The sequence below is a fragment of the Sinocyclocheilus grahami genome, unplaced genomic scaffold (genome assembly GCF_001515645.1).
Source record: "Sinocyclocheilus grahami isolate Dianchi unplaced genomic scaffold, SAMN03320097.WGS_v1.1 scaffold1086.1, whole genome shotgun sequence".
NCBI lineage: Eukaryota > Metazoa > Chordata > Actinopteri > Cypriniformes > Cyprinidae > Sinocyclocheilus > Sinocyclocheilus grahami.
In genome coordinates, this window is record NW_015506265.1 from 267,887 (window position 1) to 290,963 (window position 23,077).

Consider the following 23,077-nt stretch of genomic DNA (forward strand, 5'->3'; position numbering starts at 1 on the left):
AGAACACTAATATATTGCCTATGTACCAACATATAATATACACTCTCGTTTAGATCATCAGAAGACGAATTCATAGATACTAAACACGGTAGGATCACATATAGGTAAGATGACTGGAACGAGTGGTTCCATCATAAGCCTGCATAAAACAGTATACAATAGAAAAGACAATATACAAGGACAGTAACAACATACACAATGATCTGAAGGATATGTGTGTTCATTCAAAGAAAGGTTTTCCTATGAATTAATTAGAGAAGAGTCCATTTTTACTGTGCATTGTGTCTTTCCTATGGAAAATGTAGTGAGTTTCTCTACCCACATTCCTTTGGGCAATAAAACCAGTGATATCAGCATTGGTTGCCATGGAATCAGAGGCCTGTTCGTTCGCAGACATCCTGGCACCCAGCATGTTTATTGGGTGAGGGGTCTGTGATTATTTGTTAATCTAATGAATAATTGATTTGTTAAATCAAATGAAAAATGGTGTGTCTGATTGGTCCAGATGCTACACAACCAATAGCTTAAAGCAACAAGCAAGTCTAGCGACAAACATGATACTGAACACTAGATAAGCCCTAACAAGCAAGCAAAATCCCAATACCCTAATAGCTTTAAAGTGAAGACCTTCTGAAATAGCATAGACTGGGGCAGCATGCCCTTTAAGAAGAGAAGCAGTGAAGGGGTGCTCTTCTTTAATAAGCAGCTGAGAAGAGCAGCATGCCCCTTTAATGCAGTACAGTATATGATCAATACCGAAGTTTAGGCAACAGAATGTTGCCCTATCCAGATAATTGTTAGCATTAATAACACCTTTAGTAGCAAAATCTACATACTGCAAGTTAAGTATCAAGCACATTACTGATACACTGTATAGCTTTAAGCAACAGCATATCATGGACTGAAACACAGCTTGATGGAAATAATCATACATATAGGATGTGTTTAATGAAACAGCATCCTCAATACTAGATGAGCCTTAAGCAGCAAGCCTGTTTCATATCAGACAGTCTTAAACAGATTTAAAAACAAGCCTCAGCTGTGGTAAGTTTAACTGGGTAACGTTAATGTTACCAGTGTGTCAAAATACAACCAATAAGCCTAAAGCAACAGCGTGCCTAGCAAACCAACATGTTACTGAACAACTAGCCTTAAACAACGAGCAATATTTGACAATAGCATATTTGTCAGCATTAAACAATGAGAATGAAATAAGAAACTTAGCAGGAAATGTTGCTAAGTAATATATTTACGGGGGAAGCATCACCCCAAGCTCAGCAAGTGCGGAACCAGAGGAAAACGACTGTAGTTACGTGTATTTTTTTATTATTATAATATATATATATTTTTTTTATTTAAAGCGCTGCTTGCACTTGCTTAGAATAATTGGACTATATTTAAATCCCTTGTGTTCATTTGAGTGCTCAGTCTTAACCTTCCAATTACCACCGAAGTGATTTTTTTATTTTTTATTTATTTTTTATTATTAAATGAACATAGCTTGATCTCAGCCAGTTGATCATGTATTTAATCAGATGTGATCAGCTGAGAATCAGCTGATGCAAGCTTGACTCACGTCAAGAACTAACGCTAACACTTTATGTACTGTGTATATTTATCATGTATATATAAATACACACATATACAGTATATATTTTTAAAATATTTGCATGTATACATTTATATTCATATAATTTATATTTCATATATATACATATTTTTATGTATAAAGATAACACTTTTTCTTAAATATATACATGCATTTGTGTGTATTTATATATACATAATACATATAAACGGTACACTCATATATGTTATGTAAACAAAAACTTTTATTTTGGATGCGATTAATCGTTTGACAGCACTAAAAATTACTTAAGCTTTAAAATTGAAATGAAAATGGTTAGCATGAAAGTATATATATAAAATAGATAAAAACTATAATATGTCTCAATGCTAAAATAATAATTAACCTGCCAGCAAAGGTAGTTTACTGGTTTTCATTGTTCAGCTTCATCTCACGCACCTCTAGATTAACTGGATAACAACTAATGAATTTTCTCAGACAATACCATTAAACCTGAAAGAGACACACTTATGTTGATATATTTGCATTTGTGTATGTTATATATTTCAGCTAAAATCTACATTGAGAAATACTGTTTAGCTCCATGAAGCCTGAACCAGAAGGACACCAATGTCAAATCTAATATAAATGTTTTATTTTCTCTCCCTCCTCTCTCTCTTGTCTGTCTAGGAACCTTGGGAAATCTGGATTGAGAGTATCATGCCTCGGCCTGGGTGAGTATTACATTATATCAAAAAAAGATATTTCCATATGCTGTATGTTTTTGGTGCAGTAAATCAGCAGATAGAAGCAGAGACAGTTTTTGCAGAGTTTGTTTCTGTTTAACAGTTCATTAATCATGACACCACGCTGACTCTCTCTAGCATTTTCCCTCTTTCACAAACACACACACACACACACACACACACACACACACACACACACACACACATACAATCTGGTTCTTGATGTCTGGGAAAGGAGGACTGGGACTTGAACAGTGGTATATATGAACACAATTACAAAAGCTGAACTCCAGTAACCAGAGTGGGCCAGTCAGCTTCAGTACCAGTTCATTAATCATGACACCCCTCTCGCTCTCTCTCGTTTTCTCCCTCTCACACACACACACACACACACACACACACACACACACACACACATACAATCTGGTTCTTGATGTCTGGGAAAGGAGGACTGGGACTTGAACAGTGGTATATATGAACACAATTACAAAAGCTGAACTCCAGTAACCAGAGTGGGCCAGTCAGCTTCAGTACCTCCGAGACGACAAAAGGCAGACTCAGCTTTCAGAGTGAAGCAGGCCAACGCTACAGGGACTCCATATGCCTGTGTGTGTCTTTTAAAATATGAGCACTACCGTGTATGCATGTTACTAAATATAACAATATCCAGAAAGATAAATAGCTCGGAATGCGTTGCTCATGGAGATGCAGGTTTGAATCCAGCCTGTGTCTGGTCATGATCCCGTTCTTCTTTCTCTCTCTCCCACCTGTCTGTCAATAAAAAAGTGACAGAGCCAAAAATAAAACTAGCATGTATGCTCACAACTGGTGCGTGGCAGGCTTTTTTTTTAATTCTGTCACAGACAATGGGAAAAACATTGCTGCTTGGTAGAGTTGTATGCACACTCATTTTCATAAAAATATAAAGGGATGATCTGTTTTTAACACATCAGTTGAGTGAATTAATCAGAGAGACTCACTCATAATGTAACTTGTCCTGAATAGTGGGTCACTAAACAAATTAGTGCACAAATCTGAATGAATCTTTTAGGTAAACAAATTGGTGAACGTTTAATTTAGAATGTATTATTTTGTTCACTGAACAACTCTGTTTTTTAACGAATCAGGGACCTCATTTATAAAATGTTGCGTATATACCGTCCTAAATTTGATAAAAAAGATAATTTCTCAAAAGTGCGTATGTGCGATTCAGAGAAAACGAACGTTCGCACAAAAACATGTGCCTCTCTTCCAGATGTGACATTTATACATTGCAAATGAACTTGAAATTGTGCACAGCTGACTGGTGTCGGATCTCCGCCTTGTAAACGCCCCCTAATTAATATCATTACCATATAAAAGAGCACACTCCAGTATCCGAATTTCTATGCTTGAGTATGACCAGCACAAAAAAAAAAGTCTGAAATTGAGGTCCTGCTGGCGGAGGTAGAGGTTCGTGCGGGGACGCTTTTTATTTAATAATGTGTAATTATTCTGTGGACAAACTGTGTGTGTTGTTATATTTTTTTCAATGGACTATTATCAAAATTACTACTTCTAGTAGTATCTAATAATAATAATAATAGTAATTAGAAAACAATTAGATTTCCAAATGTAAGAATAAACTTCGAAGTAAAATTTCCAGTCATCTTATAAAAAGTGAGACATCCTACTTTTAAAATCACTTGCTATGACAACTAATAAAAAGTTTAATATCACGAAATTTTTGCAAAACTTAAAAAAAACATTATTGAAAGAAAAATTGGAATTTCCTTTCCTAATAAAATAAATTATTACACTATTATGGTCTCCGGTCTGAAAAAACCTGCATGTGATTTGGCATTTCTTTATATTTAGGCTACACAGTTTACTAATGCTGCTCAAATGTGCCATTAATGTACTGACACAAAAATATATAGTGTATTTTATACAAATATAACTGATGTAAATGACAAAAACAAAGTTTAAGGCTGATGTCTCTATTCATTTTCACAGAAGCAAAGCAGCAGATGTTATAAATAAAAACAGTTAAAGGGGTCATATGATGTTGCTAAAAAGAACATTATTTTGTGTATTTGGTGTAATGAAATGTGTTTATGCGGTTTAAGGTTCAAAAAACACATTATTTTCCACATACTGTACATTATTGTTTCTCCTCTATGCCCCGCCTTTCTGAAACGCGTCGATTTTTACAAAGCTCATCGGTCTGAAAAGCAAGGTGTGCTGTGATTAGCCAGCTACCCAGTGCGTTATGATTGGCCGAATACCTCAAGCGTGTGACAGAAATGTTACGCCCCTTACCATACTGTGATGATGCCCTGTCAGGCCGGAGCGATGATTCAAAAACATGAAAACCCATTATAAACGAGGCATTCGTTGCATCCAGTAAGGACATAATTATGAATTATAATAACTTATACTGTCTTTTTACGCATTGCGTTGCATCGCGCCGCGTAAACATAAAACCATGTCTGCATTTGTGATCGGAGAAATTTCTAGTCGTGTCCATTTTTGGAAGGCCAAACAAAGTATTTTCGCTTTCACAACGAAACACAGAGTCACACACGGCGGCCTGAAGTGAGCGGAGGCCGGTGGGCTTGAGAACGGCGCGGCCGGCGGATTCGACGAAGGAGCGTCCGGAGGGCTTGCGGCAACCACATGATGACCCTGGGCTGGACTTCGCTTCATCCACGGTGAAAGCCGATCCGGTGATCCACAGCGCTGTTGATGTATTTCCTCAGCGACCAGCACGGATCAGCTCTAGACAGAACGAAGCGATATCGTCCTCTTTTGGAAGGCCAAACAAAGTAGTTTCGCTTTCACAACGAATCACACCGTGCCTTCACGACATCGCGGCGGCGGCAACAATACTACAGCGAGAATAAAAGTTACACCTTCTTTCTTTGCGTGAACATTTGGGCGGCGTTATTCAAATCTTCCCACATCGTGACGTAGATATGTGGGGGCGTGTTAGAATGAGCCGTTTTAGGTAGGCGTGGCTGACTCTTAACTTTTATAAAGAATCTCTTTGGATTTGAGACTTTAGTCTTTGCAACTTTACAGATCTTCTTTATGCACCAAGAGCTTGTAACACTCCAAAGAGAAAGGAAAAATTGAAATCGCATCATATGACCCCTTTAACAATGTTATTGAATATGATATATAGGCTATTAAAAACCGTTATTGCACGACATAGGCCTAGTCTTATAGCTACACAGACAAAACAGTCAGAAAAATGTTTATGCATTTTATTTCTTCTATTTTACGCATTAGTAGTAAATCAAGACTTCGCAAGTTCTCTTGTAAAATAATAATAAAAAAACATGGAATAAACTGTGTACAGAAAGCGAGTAAAGAACTCTCAACATTAGGCTACTAAAAAGGTAAGCTCGCAAAAAACTCCCGTTAATAAAAAATTTGACTACACTGCACAATTAATCTCTTACACTGCATCTTTGTTGTTCATGATGAATTCGGTGCTTGCACATACACCGCTTTTATTATTATTGCAGATTAGATGTTCAAATAGCTGCAGTACTCCGACTTTGCCACAAGGAAAAGTGTGTACGCCTGCTCAGACCCTGTCGTGGCGGTAAGTACTTTTCCACGTCAAAGACCGTTTTTATAAATATAAAAGTTGCAGTGGATTTTAGCGTATGCACACTCTAACATCAAATCTGTGCGTATGCACATTTTATAAATGAGGCCCCATCTGAGTAAACGAATCCGTGATGAGCTTAGTAATGTAACCACAGTTGCCAAGTCCTCAAATTTTACGCAACTTTGGGCTTCTTTTTTGCAAAGTTGCATTGAAAAAATCACGGGTCGCAGGTTGCGTTTTTTTTGGGGCTTATTTTGAAAAATATGGTTGCTTGTTAAGAAAAACCTGACAAGCAACTTAGTTTCTTTACATTTATGGTCGATATTTGTTTCCAATATATTGTTGACACTGTCTGCTCACAAGTAAAAGCCAATCAGTGCAATAATTAATGTGCTGTAGGGTTATTCGTCATCGCACATCGCGCCCCCTTCTCCCCCTTATTGGAGTAAAATTACGTTTAATTTGCAGACATGTGATGTTAGTAGATGCAAATAGACAAACAAGGCCACCAACATTGATGTACAGAGATGGAGGAAACATGGGAGAAGGTGAACGGTGCAGGGGAGTAAAGGGACCAATTTGTAAAGTATTTTTATAATGCATTAATCATTAATACTAATGCATTAAGCAGTTATACTAATGGTTCAAGTTTATTTTATTATAAATATGTGGCTATATTAAAGCTCCCCCTTAGTGCTCCTGTCTTGTTTTATTCTCCTTTTCCATCTCTATAACTAGCTCGCAGGTGATCGGAGGATAGTGTGTGCCCTTCCGCTTTGTTGCAATTTGATGATTTTTGTAAAATAACTTCTGTTTTTGCTCTTTAAACTCAGTGGTTTCAGTTTACTATGTTGCAGGCTCATTTATTGATGATAAACAAATAAACTATCCTGCAGAAAGGTGAACAAGAAATAATTGAGAAGAAATTATTTTGTTTGGTGAAAAACTGTTTTTTAAAGAGCCCTAGTGAAAAATAAATATACTTAAATGCATTTGCAATACATTTAATTTATGCTAAATATACTACAAATATATTTACATATTTATGTACTTAATAAAATACCCTGAAATTGTACTTTTAGTATACTAAACTGGTATACTTAAAGTCTGCTCAATTGGAACAACTAATTTTGTAATTAATGCACTTTAATTGTGCGGAAGTAGTGCTGAAGTCCAATTAAAGATATACTGAAGTATATTTCATTGTGCTAAAGTGGAACTACTGCAAGTATACTTCTGGTACACTTTAAATATTTAGCATTTAAAGACTGATATTATTCAAAGATCATACAATCCTCATCAAAAGTGACATTAAAACACATTTTAGGCTTAATATTAAGAAATGTGCATTGTGCACAAGTAGTACGCCAAATTAAGTTTAATTAAAAATTTTATATCAGTAAGTCTCGAGTTATCTGTCAGTAAATATGTTAATTGATTTGAACTATACTTAGTATGAAATAAATGTATTTTAAATATATATATATTTATTTTTTTTTACTAGGGGGTCATGAACTAAGAAATCAAATGTGCTATAAAAACATTCTGTAAGTTTCAGAACTCAAAACTTTCTCGTTAGTCTTAAAACAACTTATATTGAAGCCAAAATGACAGGTTCTGGAATGTGCCATTTTATGACATAATAGTGTGGCTAAACATCATCTCAGCAGAAGAAGATCAACATCATGCCTGTTTAGTCCCACCCACTGATTTGAGCATGTAATAGGTAAATGACAAGACTGGCAAAAACAGGACAGAAAATAGCCTATTACTTCTAAATTAGTATGTTTATTGATGTAAAAATCTTGATAACATTGTAAGTGGACCTCAGAGAACAGTAAAAAAAAAACAAAAAAAACAAAGGCAGTTCATGACCCCCTTTAACACATCAGTTGAGTAAATAAATTAGTGACATGCTCATCATGTAACTTGTCATTCATTTTTTTTAATGAAATTAGCAGAATAATACATTCGTTTTCAAAAAAACACTTCTGCATATGATAAACAATTTCATTACTATATTGGGTCACCCTGATGTAAATCATCTGTGTCCTGAAGTGAAACCATTTAAGAATCACTGATCTAAAACATCCTGTACTGTAAAAACAAAATCCACTACAGAATGTAAATGATTTTGAGTCAAAAGCTCTTCACTTTATAATTGCATTTCTTTTAATAAAGCTATTTTGTGTAAAGTGATTTCAAGAAAATCGGTCCCCTTTTGTCACTTAGATGACCAACAGAAAATTGCTCAATTTAACCTGAATTCAAATGTGAATAGCAAAAACATGCAGATTGTATTTGACTGAGAACAGCAAAGGTTTTTCAGTGCTAGAATGTCCAAATATCATTTTTCAAGAACATAAAGTGCATGTTAGTCATATCACAGCTCTGTGAGACAAACTGATGGCTCATATGCTGTCACATCTGTATTTATCACAGAGCACACCAGACAGGTCGAGGTGATAGTGCTGTCACATCTGCCTCCTCAACAAGTTAAGAATCTTTTATATAACTCCGATTTTTCCAATCAAACAATAGAGAAAGAGAGGAGTATATCTGACTATTGTAGAGAAGGAACATAATGAGTTAAATATAGAAAGAGGCAGGTTAAGTGTGTAGCAGAGAGACTGTGTGGGTTTGTTTGGAGAACACAGGAGGAAACTCACCTCACAGCCTTATTTAACAATAAACTATAGTCTTATATAAATCTGTCTATATGTTTCTGTGTCAAATAAATACTGTCCTAAATTGATCAATTAAATGATCTGATAGTTGTTGTTTTGTTTTTTTGAAAATATATTACCCAGCATCAACTGGGTTTGTATCCATTGTGTAGGTAACTAGAAGATTTTTCAATTCTTTAATTTGGCAGCTGCAGAAATTATTCATTAGCAGTTTGTCACATGCAGTTTATGCTTCAAATTCAAGCAAGTAGATGTGGAACTACATATGAATTATCATACGCCAGCAGAGTCAATGTTACAGGAATAGATTATTTGGATGAATATGATAGTTGGAGTTGTCAGAGGTAGTTGTCTGGGAGAATTTTTGTATGAGCAAAATTGAGAGCAGCCGCCCAGGAAGCCGTCTCATGCAAAGGTCAGCATGCTGCCAACTGGCTATCTCCCATAATGCCACAAGTGCACAAATCGGGTGGTGCTACACCAATGTTTAGGCAGGGAGCACGCTCCGAGATGGCTGCCCACCGCGGATCCTGCCAAATTACATTAGGCAAAGCGGGAGAAAACCTCAACACACCGACAGCTTCTCACAATTCTCCATGACTCTGCAGAGCAGATCAGACGAGCTAGTAGAGCATGTTATTAAAAACATACACCCTCAAAAAGAAGTTCTCACGTAATTTCTCTTAATCAAGAGAAAATGTAATTTACTGGCATTGAAATGAAGGTTCTGTAGTCTCTTGGTTTTCTTGGTGGAATGAATGTGTATGTGTAGACGTGGTAAGCCAACTACATTCAATTGTAAGTTCAATGATTCTGTGTGTTGTGAAACCATAATTTTTATGAACATTCGCAAACAGCATCACAAATTTGTGTAGTTGGAAATACAGATCTCAACCTGTGGTTAGAAGGATAGTTTCTCATTTGTTTGACATGCAGACAATATTTAATTTTCTTGGGCACAATGCACAAGCTAAAATGCGGTAAATTCTGTATTCATTCCATTTAAATTGATATATACATTTCATTCTGTATAATTTAGTGTTAACAATCAGCACCATTTTTGAAGAGTATGCCTGTGCATTTATGATGTAATAGGGAAACCACAATGAATGAAAATATCAAATAAAACAAAAAAGTGCTCAGAATGCATGTTCGTTACAGCAGAATCTTGTTGTGGAGAAAGCCACTGAATGAATGTATGCTAGAGTAAAGCGTACACTAATTACATACTGCATGTTAATGTATATTTATTTAATTTTTTTTATTAACAGCTTTCTGTTGTTCATGAAAATGAACTATAAAAATCTAACATTAATTGCAATATTGAATCTATTAATTAACTGTTACTCCAGCACCTGAGCATGATGGCGTTGTCAAAAGTCCTATAACCAATGCAGTATAAAAATGACGGATGTGAGACCATTTTACTGTTTCGGGAAACAGTCGTGATACTGTAGCTAGTCTAAAGTTGCAAGGTACTTAAGTGGTTAAAGGAATAGTTCACCCAAAAATGGTAATTCTATAATTTACTCACCCTCATATTTAACCTGTATGAGTTTCTTTCTTCTATTGAGCACAAAAAAATATATTTTGAAGATTGTTGTTAACAGCTATTGACAGTAGCCAACTTTTTTTTTTTTACATAGTCAATGGGGACCTTCAGCCGTTATTCTTCAAAATGTCTTATTTTGTGTTCAGCAGAAGGAAGAAACTCATACAGGTTTGGAACAACTTGAGGGTGAGTAAATGATAACAGATTTTAATTTTTTGAGTGAACTGTTCCTTTAAGCACCAAGTTACATCATTCTACCGGAAACACACCCCAGGTCAGCAGTGAGCGCATTATTGATTATGTTTAGATATGCAAGATGCAGTAGTAGGCCTTTTTGATCACAAAACAGACTTGGGGATATTAGCAATTCCCTAATGTAGTGCAATCAAAGCTAATGAGATGGGCAGAAATTAGAACAAAGAAGTTATCCAATTCTCCATATTTCTCTCAGCGTTTCTCTTTCACTTTTACTTCTTTTCCCAGGTTATTTGTTCCTTGTTTCCATCAGCTGATTGATGGAATCTGAGCAATTCTGCCAATTGGATGTCGTTGTAAAGTGGTTTGTAAAGTAAATTCAAGGTTTGCCTCTAAGCGATAAGATCACTATGAGTATGTGTGTGCCTTTGTGTGTACACAAAAAAGAAACTTTTGATTCTTTCTTACATTGGCCTTTGGAGCAGTTCCCACACCCTGAGGAGAAAGCCTACTCACCTCAAAACGACACTCATAAAAAATATTCACAGGTTCAGAAACGTTTATTTCTATAAACACCTCAGAATTTCATCACTGTAAAAGTTTTGTCATTCTGCTCTTGTAATCACATCCCTCGAGCTAAGGTTAAACAGACTTGTGCAGTACAACAAATTTTTTTTGGCATTTCTGAGACAGTGCTGGTCCTGCCTGATTTGGCACTCTTTTGCCAGTATCGGTATGAAATGTTTTTGGGAAATTGGGTAAAATCCAGTGTTTTTTTTTTCCGCTGGGTAATTTACTTTGATTGTGAGCCATTACAGTGTGGGGTCTAGTTATTATAGAGTATGTATAAACACACATTTTCTAAACTATATATAGTTTGGAGTAAGAAAAATCAATCAATCAATCAATAAATGCTGTTCTTTCTACTTTCAAATCTGTTTTCAACATTGATAATAATAATAAATGTTTCTTGAGCACCAAATCAGCATATTAGAATGATTTCTAAAGGCTCATGTGAGACAGTGAAAACTGAAATAATGGCAGCTAAAAATTCAGCTATGCTATAACAGAAATTAAATTTCAATAAAATGTCCATTTCCAATGTGGAAATTGATCCTACACCAGCAGTAATGAACAGTATTATCCCTGAGAAGCTATGGAATTCCCTATCAAACTGATTCATTTAAACATATTATACCATATAAACATATTATAAGCGTTTCTTAGCTTTACACTCTCTATCTATGCAGCTTGGTAAACTGAGGTCCCCCAGGAGACAGGACCTAATAGGTTGACCACCACTGTTATGAGGTTTCTAGAATGCAGTATAAAACAGTAATCCATATGTAATCCACATTAACTGTGTATGAATCTGCCTAACAGCAGGGGATTTGAATGTGATGTAGCATTCAGGAGCTCAGTCATGCCCAAAACTGATTCACAGCAGGATAAGGATCAATGTGTTTGGCGTCAGACTGAGTTCCTGTGTTAATTAGATGAGAAACAACATACACAGGCAGAAAGTATGAAATACAGCCAATCAATGACCCTTGAATGACATTGATTGATTCAGATACCAATCTATATACTGTAAGACTATATATTTAGTCAGAAATGTAATGCATGTTTGTTAACATTCACTAAAAAAGTACCAAAAACAATGTTGTACCATGTTTTTAATCATGTACTGTACCATAGTAGTACCATGGTGTGCTTACCTTGGTGTAAAACTTAAATACCATAGTACTTGAATGTGTTAAGTGTGATACTGAAAATATATTGATCTTTCATGTGAGCTCTGAGTTTAAAGATGCCGTCATTGCACTGTAAATTTTTGTGGGTGAAATCCAATCGCTTCAACAGGAATCCATGCGATTGGGAGATTCATGTGAAGGCAAAAATATTCTCCACTCAGATTTTGTTTGAGTTCAAGTTGCTCACTCAAATGCACCGTGTTAACCAATAGAAAGCTTCTGTGTTTGAAAGTGACTTTCGTGTGAGCTTCACACATCTGTACAATGACAACTGACATTTTTTGATTGCAATATTATTCCAAAATTGGCAAAACCTTCAGCGAATATAAGTGAAGTCAATACTCAGTATTTAACTCTGGACTGTTTTCACTTTAGTTCATTCTCACCTCATTTTTCAAGGGTCATTTTGAAGGAACTCTCAAAAAAGTATTTATCTGAAAACCCATCAAAATTATTCAGTCTACACTAAGAAAAAAAATCGGAGAGAGAAGGTTAACACCAGACTATTAACATTTTAAAGCTGAGACATCCGGGCTGCTGGAACAAAATACTAATGTACCTTGAGAGGAAGAGTGAGAGAGAGGAAGAGGATGCTTAGCATTAACAATGAGTTTCTGCACAGTCATACTGACCTTATACATGCTGCCCAAAGCTGTGGTGTCAATCAGATGGATGATCTAGTCTGTTCAATTATAAATGCTGTGAGTATCAAGGTCAAGGATATGAAATTGAACTGTTCAGGTAGTTTATTTAGGATATATTTGGATAAAATGAGTTATTTTATTCAAATGCTTCTGCACTCTGAAAAGCAAGTGCAAAATATGTTTATATGTGTTGTAGCGAATCAGCTCATGGGGAAATATGAATAATTAACCATAACTAGTTATAATTAACTATTCATATTTTAGCCTGTCAGCCTCTGCTTGTGAAATGTTGAATTTGTTTGTGTGTGAAAGACTCTTATTGCTCAAAGCACTGTCAGTTGTGCCCATAAGTGACATGTTTGCTTTGCCCGTCATATATCTGACTTCTAGTGAGAGTTAATTTGCTCTCTTGTTTTCACAATTTCACTCTTGCCATCAGCACAGTCCCTGCATGTCACTGACCCGCTGGCCTTCTCCCCCTCTTCTTGTCCTCTTAAAAATGACCTTGCCTTTTATCTGCATGTGACATTTCTACCCTTAGCGTAAGTTAAACACAATATAGAAACGAAAGCTACATACAGTATGTAATTATGTGAATGTATTTACTGATATTAACTGAATAATGATTAAAGGGGTCATATGATGCGATTTCATTTTTTCCTTTCTCTTTGGAGTGTTACAAGCTCTTGGCGCATAAAGAAGATCTGTAAATTTGCAAAGACTAAAGTCTCAAATCCAAAGAGATCTTCTTTATAAAAGTTAAGAGCCAGCCACGCCTACCTAAAACGGCTCGTTCGAACACACCCCCACATATCTACCTCACTATGTGGGAAGATTTGCATAACGCCGCCCAAATGTTCACGCAAAGAAAGGCGGCGTAACTTTTATTCTCGCTGTAGTATTGTTGTTGCCGCTGCCGCCATGTCGTGAAGACGCTGTGTGCTTCGTTCTGAAAGTGAAACTACTTTGTTTGGTCTTCCAAAAGAGGACGATATCCGCTTCGTCATGCCTGGAGCTGATCCGTGCTGGTCGCTGAGGGAATACATCAACTTAGTGCTGTGGATCGCCTGATCGGCTTTCACCGTTTTCACCGCTCCTTCGCCGGGACCGCCGTTCTCGACCCCGCCGCCTCAGCTCACTCTTGCCCGGCCTCAGCTCACGCTAAGCCGGGGCTTTCGCTCATGCCAGGCCACTGTGTTTTTCGTTGTGAAAGCGAAACTACTTTGTTTGGTCTTCCAAAAGAGGACGATATCCGCTTCGTCATGCCTGGAGCTGATCCGTGCTGGTCGCTGAGGGAATACATCAACTTAGTGCTGTGGATCGCCGGATCGGCTTTCACCGTTTTCACCGCTCCTTTGCCGGGACCGCCGTTCTCGACCCCGCCGCCTCAGCTCACTCTTGCCCGGCCTCAGCTCACGCTAAGCCGGGGCTTTCGCTCATGCCAGGCCACTGTGTTTTTCGTTGTGAAAGCGAAACTACTTTGTTTGGTCTTCCAAAAGAGGACGATATCCGCTTCGTCATGCCTGGAGCTGATCCGTGCTGGTCGCTGAGGGAATACATCAACTTAGCGCTGTGGATCGCCAGATTGGCTTTCACTGTTTTCACCGCTCCTTTGCTGGGACCGCCGTTCTCGACCCCGCCGCCTCAGCTCACTCCTGCCCGGCCTCAGCTCACGCTAAGCCAGGGCTTTCGCTCATGCTAGGCCTCTGTGTTTTTCGTTGTAAAAGTGAAACTACTTTGTTTGGTCTTCCAAAAGAGGACGATATCCGCTTCCTAGATAGAAGTGATTGGTGGTTTTGTTCTTGATTTGTGGAAGTAATCATTCTTATCCTGTGAGAAATTCCTTTAACTTTAGACTTCTGCAAGGATCAAAAAAAAATTTTTTTAAATCAAGATTAAGGATATTTACCCATAGAATGTAATTTCTGTTAGGGTTTATTCTCCCTCAATGTGAGTTTCTTTAGTTGAGCACAAAGTGTTTTTTTTTTTTTTTTTAAGAATGTCATATGCACTTCTTGTAATATAATGACAATGACTGGGGCTGTCAGCTTCCGAAATGTAACATTAAAAAATAATAATCAGACAAACGCCATAAAGTATCAGAAATGTGATTTATATGTCCAAGTCATTCAGTAGCAAAGAACAGATGCAAATTGGCAGCCATGCGAAAAAAAATTAGTTTGTCCATTCATGAAAGATTCATTCTTCATCGTTTCAGTGAATCAGTTGATGCATTTCAAAGTTGGTCTGAAAGATTTGTTCATGAATCAGACTAATCAGGTTCTCAAGTTCAACTCCATGATCAAGTCATATTGGTAAACAGCTCATTGGAGGAGAATATTGAATATCATCAGTAAATAATGTAAACCACCCAAAGCTATTGTATATCATCAGAACATAGCACACAAGTCATTTGGATTGCTATTATGATAGTTGTAAGATCATTTTATGGTGCTTCTGCATCCTTTTTATAACTGTGTTAAAAAGAGTAACAGTTTTTCAAGATATTTCCTTTTGTGTTCAACAGAAGAAAGTAAATCACATTGGTTTGAAATAGAAAAGCCACCCACAGTGGAGTCCTGGAGTACAAATGCCATACATAACTGCTTTGCTTTCCTAAAACCATCTATTGGGACATCTAGAAATAGGAAGATGGTTGCTGATGTCAGCAGCATTTTGTAGAAGAGTGCGAATAAATATAGGACAGCTTTACTTGACCCCACTGCAGCAGTGAGTCAGTGGGCAAGAATAAAATTATGATAATTCCCCACGCTAAAATAGATCTCAATCCCTCATTAAAACTCATAGCGTAACAGCCTCAGAGGCGCAGAACATTTCCCAATATCCTGGTGCTTCATAAGCAATGTGCCATAAATTCGGGGTCTTCTCCACTGTCAATCCACAGCAGCATTACATGTCTGAGTCAGATAGCAGCTGCTATTTATAAGCTCTGTTAGCTGAGCTTGTAACTTCTGTTCTGCTGGCCTGGATTTACAGCTCTTTGGAGTATTTTCTCTGAATCTGCAGCTGTTAGAAATAGGGAAAGCTTCTCCGCTGTAGGTTCCCACTTCTGGAGCGCGTAACCGGCTAAAAACAGCAGATCCATAATTCAGCTGGAGTTACAACATAATTAGCCTGATTGCACTTTAGGAGAGATTGTGCCATTTTCAAATGTCATGCTTTTTAATACATTTGGGGTTGAGTAAATATTTTGAAGGTTTTGAGTATAAATATTAAATATACATTTAAATGTTCCAATCTAATGAAATGTAAATGTTAAAGGTAAAAGTGGATACAGTTTAGTAGACTGTAGGTTTTGCATTAAATGAACTGAGACAGTTATTATGCATGTGACCTTTACCACTTGGGAAACAGAGAGAGGCAGAATCTTGGTATATACAGTAAGAGCAAACTCACACACTGTAAAAAATGATTGTAATTTTAATGGTAAAAACTGTAAAATGCTATAGTAAAAACCTATTAATTGGTTAACAATAAGTTTTCTTACTATATACAGCAAATAACTGTAATTACATTTGATGTAACTTTACAGTAAAACATGTTAAAATTATGGTTTTTAGAAGTGAAAAAGAACAAGTCGTTGCATAATATTCATACAGTGAAAAAAACGTAAATTGCCATTCCCAGAATTCTCTGCATGACACTTCACATCTGATGTTTTTTCATTCTTTGATGTTTTTTATATATTTTTTTCTCATCAGTTGTGTACATTAGGGTTTTATCTTACATCTAAAGTTGTTAAATTAACATTTATTGCATTATTACAGTATCATGTGTGTTACCATGATGGTGTTTAGTGTTTGTGTGAATGAAAAATACAATGTTATTTGAATTTAATTGTATTGAAACAATTAAAAAGGATATTGTTGTAATGGCATCTTTTTAGCTTAAAGGGATAGTTCACCCAAAAATGAAAATTCTGTCATTAATTACTCACCCCCATGTTGTTCCAAACCTGTAAGACCTTCGTTCATCTTTGGAACACAAATTAAGATATTTTTTATGCATCCCGAGAGCTCTCTGACCCTCCCATAGACAGCAAGGATCCTTACACAATCAAGGCTTAGAAACGTAGCAAAGAGATCGTTAAAATAATCCATGTGACATCAGTGGTACGAGAATACTTTCTGTGTGTAAAGAAAACAAAAATAACGACTTTATTCAACAATTCGTCTCCTCGGTGTCACCCTATAGCACCATTTTGGAGAATTTCACATACGTAAATATGCTGTTCTGTGTCTGCAGCACGGATATGCTGTTTACTGTGTTTATGCTTTGATCTGAATGTAAACAACATATCCACGTACATACGCTGCATATGTTGTTTACATATGTGATACTCTCCAAAATGGTGCTATAGGGTGACGCGGAGGAGAGGAATTGTTGAATAAAGTCGTTATTTTTGTTTTCTTTGCGCACAAAGTATTCTTATACCACGGATATCACATGGATTATTTTAACGATGTCCTTGTTACGTTTCTGAGCCTTGATCATGTAAGGATTCTTGCTGTCTACGGGAGGGTCAGAGACAGTGGCGGTTCTACATTGAATTACACCCTGGGCGAGCCCCCCCCACAACCCCACAAAATTCTGCACAAACAGTTATATTTTATTATAACAACATAAGTGAAAGAGAAAATTATATTTCTCAATTGCACAAATCCTTCATTAGAACATTTGAAAAACACACTTAAGAGAATCCAGTTAATTAGCTATTGCAATTACAACAGGAAACACACTTTTTAAGGTGCACAATCTCCACCTCCAACATTGCCAAAAGACAATGAACACAATTCAGCACAAAATATGACAGTATAAGTTATCAGAACTTAAATAAATATACACCATATGTGCCAAAATATATACAATCAGATATATAAAAAATTTAACAAGGGCAGAGAGCAACAATAATATAAAATATTAAGAATAATATACAAATAAAATACAGAATAAATATTCAAAATAGCACAACTCCTTCATCACACAAATGTGAAAACACACTAAAGAGAATCTAATTACTACACTATTGCAATAAGAACGGAAAAAAAAAACTAAAACTAAAACCTGACCTTTCTGGCCTTCCTTGATGCAAAATCATCAATGATGTCATCGTATGAAATCTGCTCCCCTATTGAGTGATTGATACCGATGACGGCAAGGCCAGTGCGCCGTTCCTGGGACATGGTTGACCTCAGGTACGACTTGATCAACTTTAGTTTTGAAAAGCTCCTCTCTGCTTGAGCCACAGTGACTTTCAGAGTAAGTGCAATCCAGAGAGCAGTCCAAAAGTTGGGGTAGATCTCCGATAGATCCTTATCATGCATAAAAGTGATAAGCTCAAGGAGGCTCATGGTCTTTGATGGCAGGTCAGGGAAGTTCTTAATTTCCTGCACAAGCTCTCTACTGTCCAAATCAGACTGCCTCTTAAAGTGCAGTGTGGTGCCTAGTGCCTCACATTGCTGTGCCAGCTCCTCATCTGCAAGACTTGGGAAATTTGTCAAAACCCCAAATTTCTTTCCCACATTTTCCAATGTGGAAAATCTCTCCTTGATGGCTGACATGGCTGCATCAACGACAACATTGAAGAATCCAACCTCCAGCTTCGTAAGTGCATCACTGAAAGGCTCATCATGTGATTCATATGAGAAGTGGCGCTTTGTGGACCTCAGCTTGTTTTGTTTTAAAACAGCCTCCACATTCATATCTTCACAAATGTCTTTGGCTGCCATCTATGCAGTCACAAAGCCACTTGCCCTGTAGCTCTGGAGATCTCGCTCAGTCTTCTTCAAAAGACTCACAGCTAGGTCCACATGCATATTAGGAGACTGCATGAGTTTGCTGGCATGCTGTATTGCAGATAGCATGTCATACCAAACAACCGTGCAGATGCTGAAGCAGTACGACCCCACCTCCTCAGACAAAGACTGGGCTTCAGCCTTTATAGCAGGGTCTTTGGTGTGGTCTCTCACCTCAATTAAAGCCTCTCTCACGGGGGCTCCCTGGTACCTCATGGGCTTGATGCTCTTGACCTTGCTCGCTCACCTTGTTTCTGCCCACATCTTTAAGGTGATGCTCACATGATTCTTCAGTATGGCCCATCTTTGGGTGGAGGCTGAAAATAACGTGTATAGCTTTTTGCAGGACACCAAAGTAACTTATAGCATCAACAGATCCCTTAGCAGCATCACACACAACTAAATTCAATGTATGCGCCCCACATGGCACAAACAGAGCTCGGTGATTCTTTTCTAAGAGCCTGGCTTGAACTCCCTTATGCCTTTTATGTTTGCCCCATTGTCATATGACTGTCCTCTGCAGTCTTCAAAAGGAATTCCCAACTCCTCAAGTCTCGTCAGGATCATGGATGCCAAGTGCTGGCCTGTGGACTCCTCTGCCTCCAAAAATCCAATAAAATGTTCCCTGATATGGGGCTTCTCCATCAGTGACACCACTCTAATGACCACTGACAACTGTTCTGTGTGGCTTATATCTGGGGTGCAGTCCAGAATTACTGAAAAAAACGTTGCCTGCTTGATGTCATCCACTATAGCAGATATGATTTTGCTGCTCAACAAATCAATCAGCTCATTCTGCACATGATGGCCTAGGTAGCTGTTGTGACTTGCTGTTCTTCATTCGACACGGTTAAGGTGATCTTTCATAATGGGATCAAACCTGGCCATAAGTTCGACCTCTTTGATAAAATTCCCATTTGATGGTGTGAATAATGTTTCTGTGTGTCCCCTTAGAGCCAAATTTCGAACTGCCAGTGACTGCACGATAGCAGTGAGACGTGTCAGCACTGCTCTCCATCTCACCCGCTCAGCCTCCAGAAGTGCCATCTCCAGCTTATCAATAGTTTTCCCACTTTTTAACCTTACTGACAGTTCCTTCCATGCTTTCATGCAATTGAGGTGTTCTGGACTATTTTCATGTGATGTGAGGTAATCGCTCACATGTTTCCAATTTGCCATTCCTGCACTTGTTAAATTAAGGTTCCTCTTGGAAAACAATTTGCAGCAGAAGCAAAAGAGGCTGTTGTTCTTCATTGAATAAATCAGCCAACTTCTTGCCATCCTTTCACCACTAATGTCTTCTTAAAATATTGGTGGTGGCAACTTCTCCCATCACTCTCATTCCTACGGAAAACAAAGCCAGGTGGCACCTTACTTGGTCCTCTGCGAACCAGCTCAGTCCGAATCCTGTCAGTCAGATGTGAGGGCCAGTTAGCAGGGTCGGTTGACAGAGGCTCATCCTCAGCAGTGGGGCTCAGTGGGGTTCAGCTCCAGGCATTTATATCAGACAGCATATTGGCACATTACTCAAAGCACATAGCAGTGGAACATAACACATAGGCCTACTCAGAAATGATCAGAAATATTAAAATTACATTAAATTGCAGTTGTCCAGTTGTCTTGTAGCCTAGGCATACCCCCTCCACACAAACACACACACACACACACACACACACACACACACAAACATATGCAAAACCCCACCTGAAGGCTCATGCTGGGTAGAAGTAGAGGAAAAGAGGTCTTCATCCTCAATATCAGATATTTGTGGAGATATGTGTAGATGAGGACATAGATGGTAGCTCATCCTGAAGGGTCGAGACCAAGTGCCCCTGAAATTGCAATTGAATTGTTACATTACAGCTAAAACATAAAAGGAGGGTTACATAAACATGCCCTTACACGCTACATGTCTGTTTTGTTGCAAAGCACAATATTATGGAGAAATTAGATCTCGTGTTGAGTTAAAACCGAATTATTGTTGTATAAGCATAGCAAGCATCATAGCAAAAAGGCTAACAAACTTAAGTTATACCCACCAACATTAGCCCTTCATTCATGACATGGATACTGTAATAATCATACAGAGAGAACATAGTTGCATACCTTTATCTTTTGCTCATTTCTCTTCTTCTTTTCTTTTTTTTCTAAATTGGGCACCTGATGGCTTTGACCTTTTCCTGTCCATCTCTGTGTTTATTTGGCACTCGACAATCAACAGATTTCCCCATCCCCCCAACACTGTCACTCACGACCAGAATTCAAGACTAAACCAATTCACCCTGGTGAACACATAATCGTTTTGTATTACCTATTTTTATTAGCCATTTCACACAATTCAGAACAACTAAAATGTGCAGGAACTATAGGCCTGTATTTATAATATTATGAATGAAATGTGCGTTATTTGGAAGAAAGTCGAGGTGTGACTGACTTTAGCCCACTAATTCCATTAGAGTATTGCTCTATACACTGGATCCCTCCCCCGTCCGTTCCATTTGGGAGAGACCCAGGGGTTTAACTGTCCCCCGCGCCGCACCTTCTGGCGCCAATTTGCCAATTCCCCACACAGTGAAATGATAGATAATAGAAAATCGCTTCGCGGCGGTGGTGCAGAGGATTTTATTATTTTTTTAACTGCTCGTGTTGCCCCCCCATGTATCATGAAAAAATGCTGCCCGGGCGGCTGCCCGGTTCGTCCGTGCCAAAAAACGCTACTGGTCAGAAAGCTCTTGGAATGCATCAAAAATATCTTAATTTGTGTTCCGAAGATGAACGAAGGTCTTACAGGTTTGGAACAACATGAGGATGAGTAATTAATGATAGAATTTTCATTTTTGGGTGAACTATCCCATTAAGTTTGAGATTGTTACTATACAGTATATAAACTGTGGAATTGCCATAGTGTTATGTGGCAAGCCATAATTTATATTAATGTCATTGGAAAATTACTTTTTTTAAAGCTTCTTTGAGTGAAATATGGCACAACTGGCCATTATTTGCAGCATTATTATTTCACATTTGGCAACCCATAATTTATACATGTTCAGCCGCACCACACATGGAAATCTTAAAGGTCGAAAAATAATTGGCTGCTTAATTGCATAGTTAGTAGAGCCTTGTGGAAAATGATTGTGACAACACAGAAAACACAAATGAGCAGGTTTTCTCTAGTCCCCTGCTTTTTGCTCTCTAAGTAATAATCAAACGGTCATTAAATGAGACCAAATTGCTTTTGCAAGTAATATCCCAATTCAACACTTAATATTCTTTTTCTTTTTCATTTACAGGCACATGGGTGACATTTGGAGGACAGATTTCAGATGAAGTAAGTGAAAATTGTTCTGCTTTCTTCACTGCACTTACCTGAAGCAATGAATGTATGAAACCGTTCAAATCAGAGCATAGTGAAATTAACAGCAAGAGTGACAAGAAAAGCCTGCAGATGGCAAGTACATGTCTGTGTGTGAGCGCACATGATGCAAGAGTCCCTGACATTTTGTTCTAGAAGTTGTGTAAAATGTACAAGCACACAGACGCAGATGTTGTGGAAGGGATAGTCGCATCAAACTGGAGGACAAGCGAGGATGATAATTTGCTTCTGAGGGCATGCAAGTTCATATAAAACAGTCTGCTGTCCTTCTGCCTCGATGGAAGGGTTAAAATGTCCTCAGTCTCTGTGGTCAAACAGCCCCTTCCTTTTTGTGCTGGTTGTCGAGAGATAGAGCATGAAATGTTGGAATCATCACCCCGTCCTAAATATGCGCACACACACAGTTTTCACCTCCCTTCGGCAGTGGAATGACTCAGCATCCTGTTATCTGATTCGATCTGACTGGACTCCTAACATAGAGTGACAAGGCAGTTTGTTTCTCTGCCATCGTAAGGGATTTGCTTTCTCTGAGGCATTGAAGTGTCAGAGGGCAACGTCTGAATCAGGACTTTATGTTAGCACTTTGTGTGAGTAACACTCTTGGAGTGTAAAAGTGTGTGTGGAAGTAATAGGAAGAGGATTAAAGGAAGTGTTAAAAGGCTTCTGTTAAATGAAGTAGAGTTGACGTTTGTATTAAATGTGAGGCTACACTGTGAAAACTGCTCTTCTCTCAGGTTGTACAGATGATCACACAGGGCTGTGAATTGAACACCAGCCCTTATATTTGGGCTTTATTTGATTACCTCACTGAAAAAAGAATGACACAGATAATAAGAAACGCGAGCAGAACCAATTTTTGTGTAAATCATTCGTAAAGCTATTCTGACGTAAATTTTCAGATTCATGAAAGTGTTCGAATTTTCTAAATGTTAGTTAGTACAAAATAAATGTACACCTGCTCCTTACCAGGTGTAAATGGTGCGTAAAACGTTCTGTGTTCTTTTTGGCAAACTGATGACACTGAATTTTGATGCTGAAAATCTGAATTTTTATAATATTTTACAAGTTTGTTTGCTCTGTTTTGTTGTTTGTTTGTTTGTTGATGGGGTTTTTTTTGTTGATAAACTGTTTAGCTTTTGGTA

The 23,077-nt window shown here is 37.7% G+C and overlaps 1 protein-coding gene across 2 annotated transcripts in view; it reads left to right on the plus strand.

Annotated features, from left to right (window-relative positions):
• The window catches only part of kcnab1a (potassium voltage-gated channel subfamily A regulatory beta subunit 1a), a 130,553-nt gene that overhangs the window by 53,178 nt on the left and 54,298 nt on the right, over positions 1–23,077 (plus strand). For both annotated transcript variants that reach the window (XM_016252075.1, XM_016252076.1), the window contains exons 2-3: positions 2,258–2,301; positions 21,853–21,890. In XM_016252075.1, the coding sequence (XP_016107561.1) occupies positions 2,258–2,301; positions 21,853–21,890 (82 nt within the window). The remainder of the gene's footprint in view (positions 1–2,257; positions 2,302–21,852; positions 21,891–23,077) is intronic.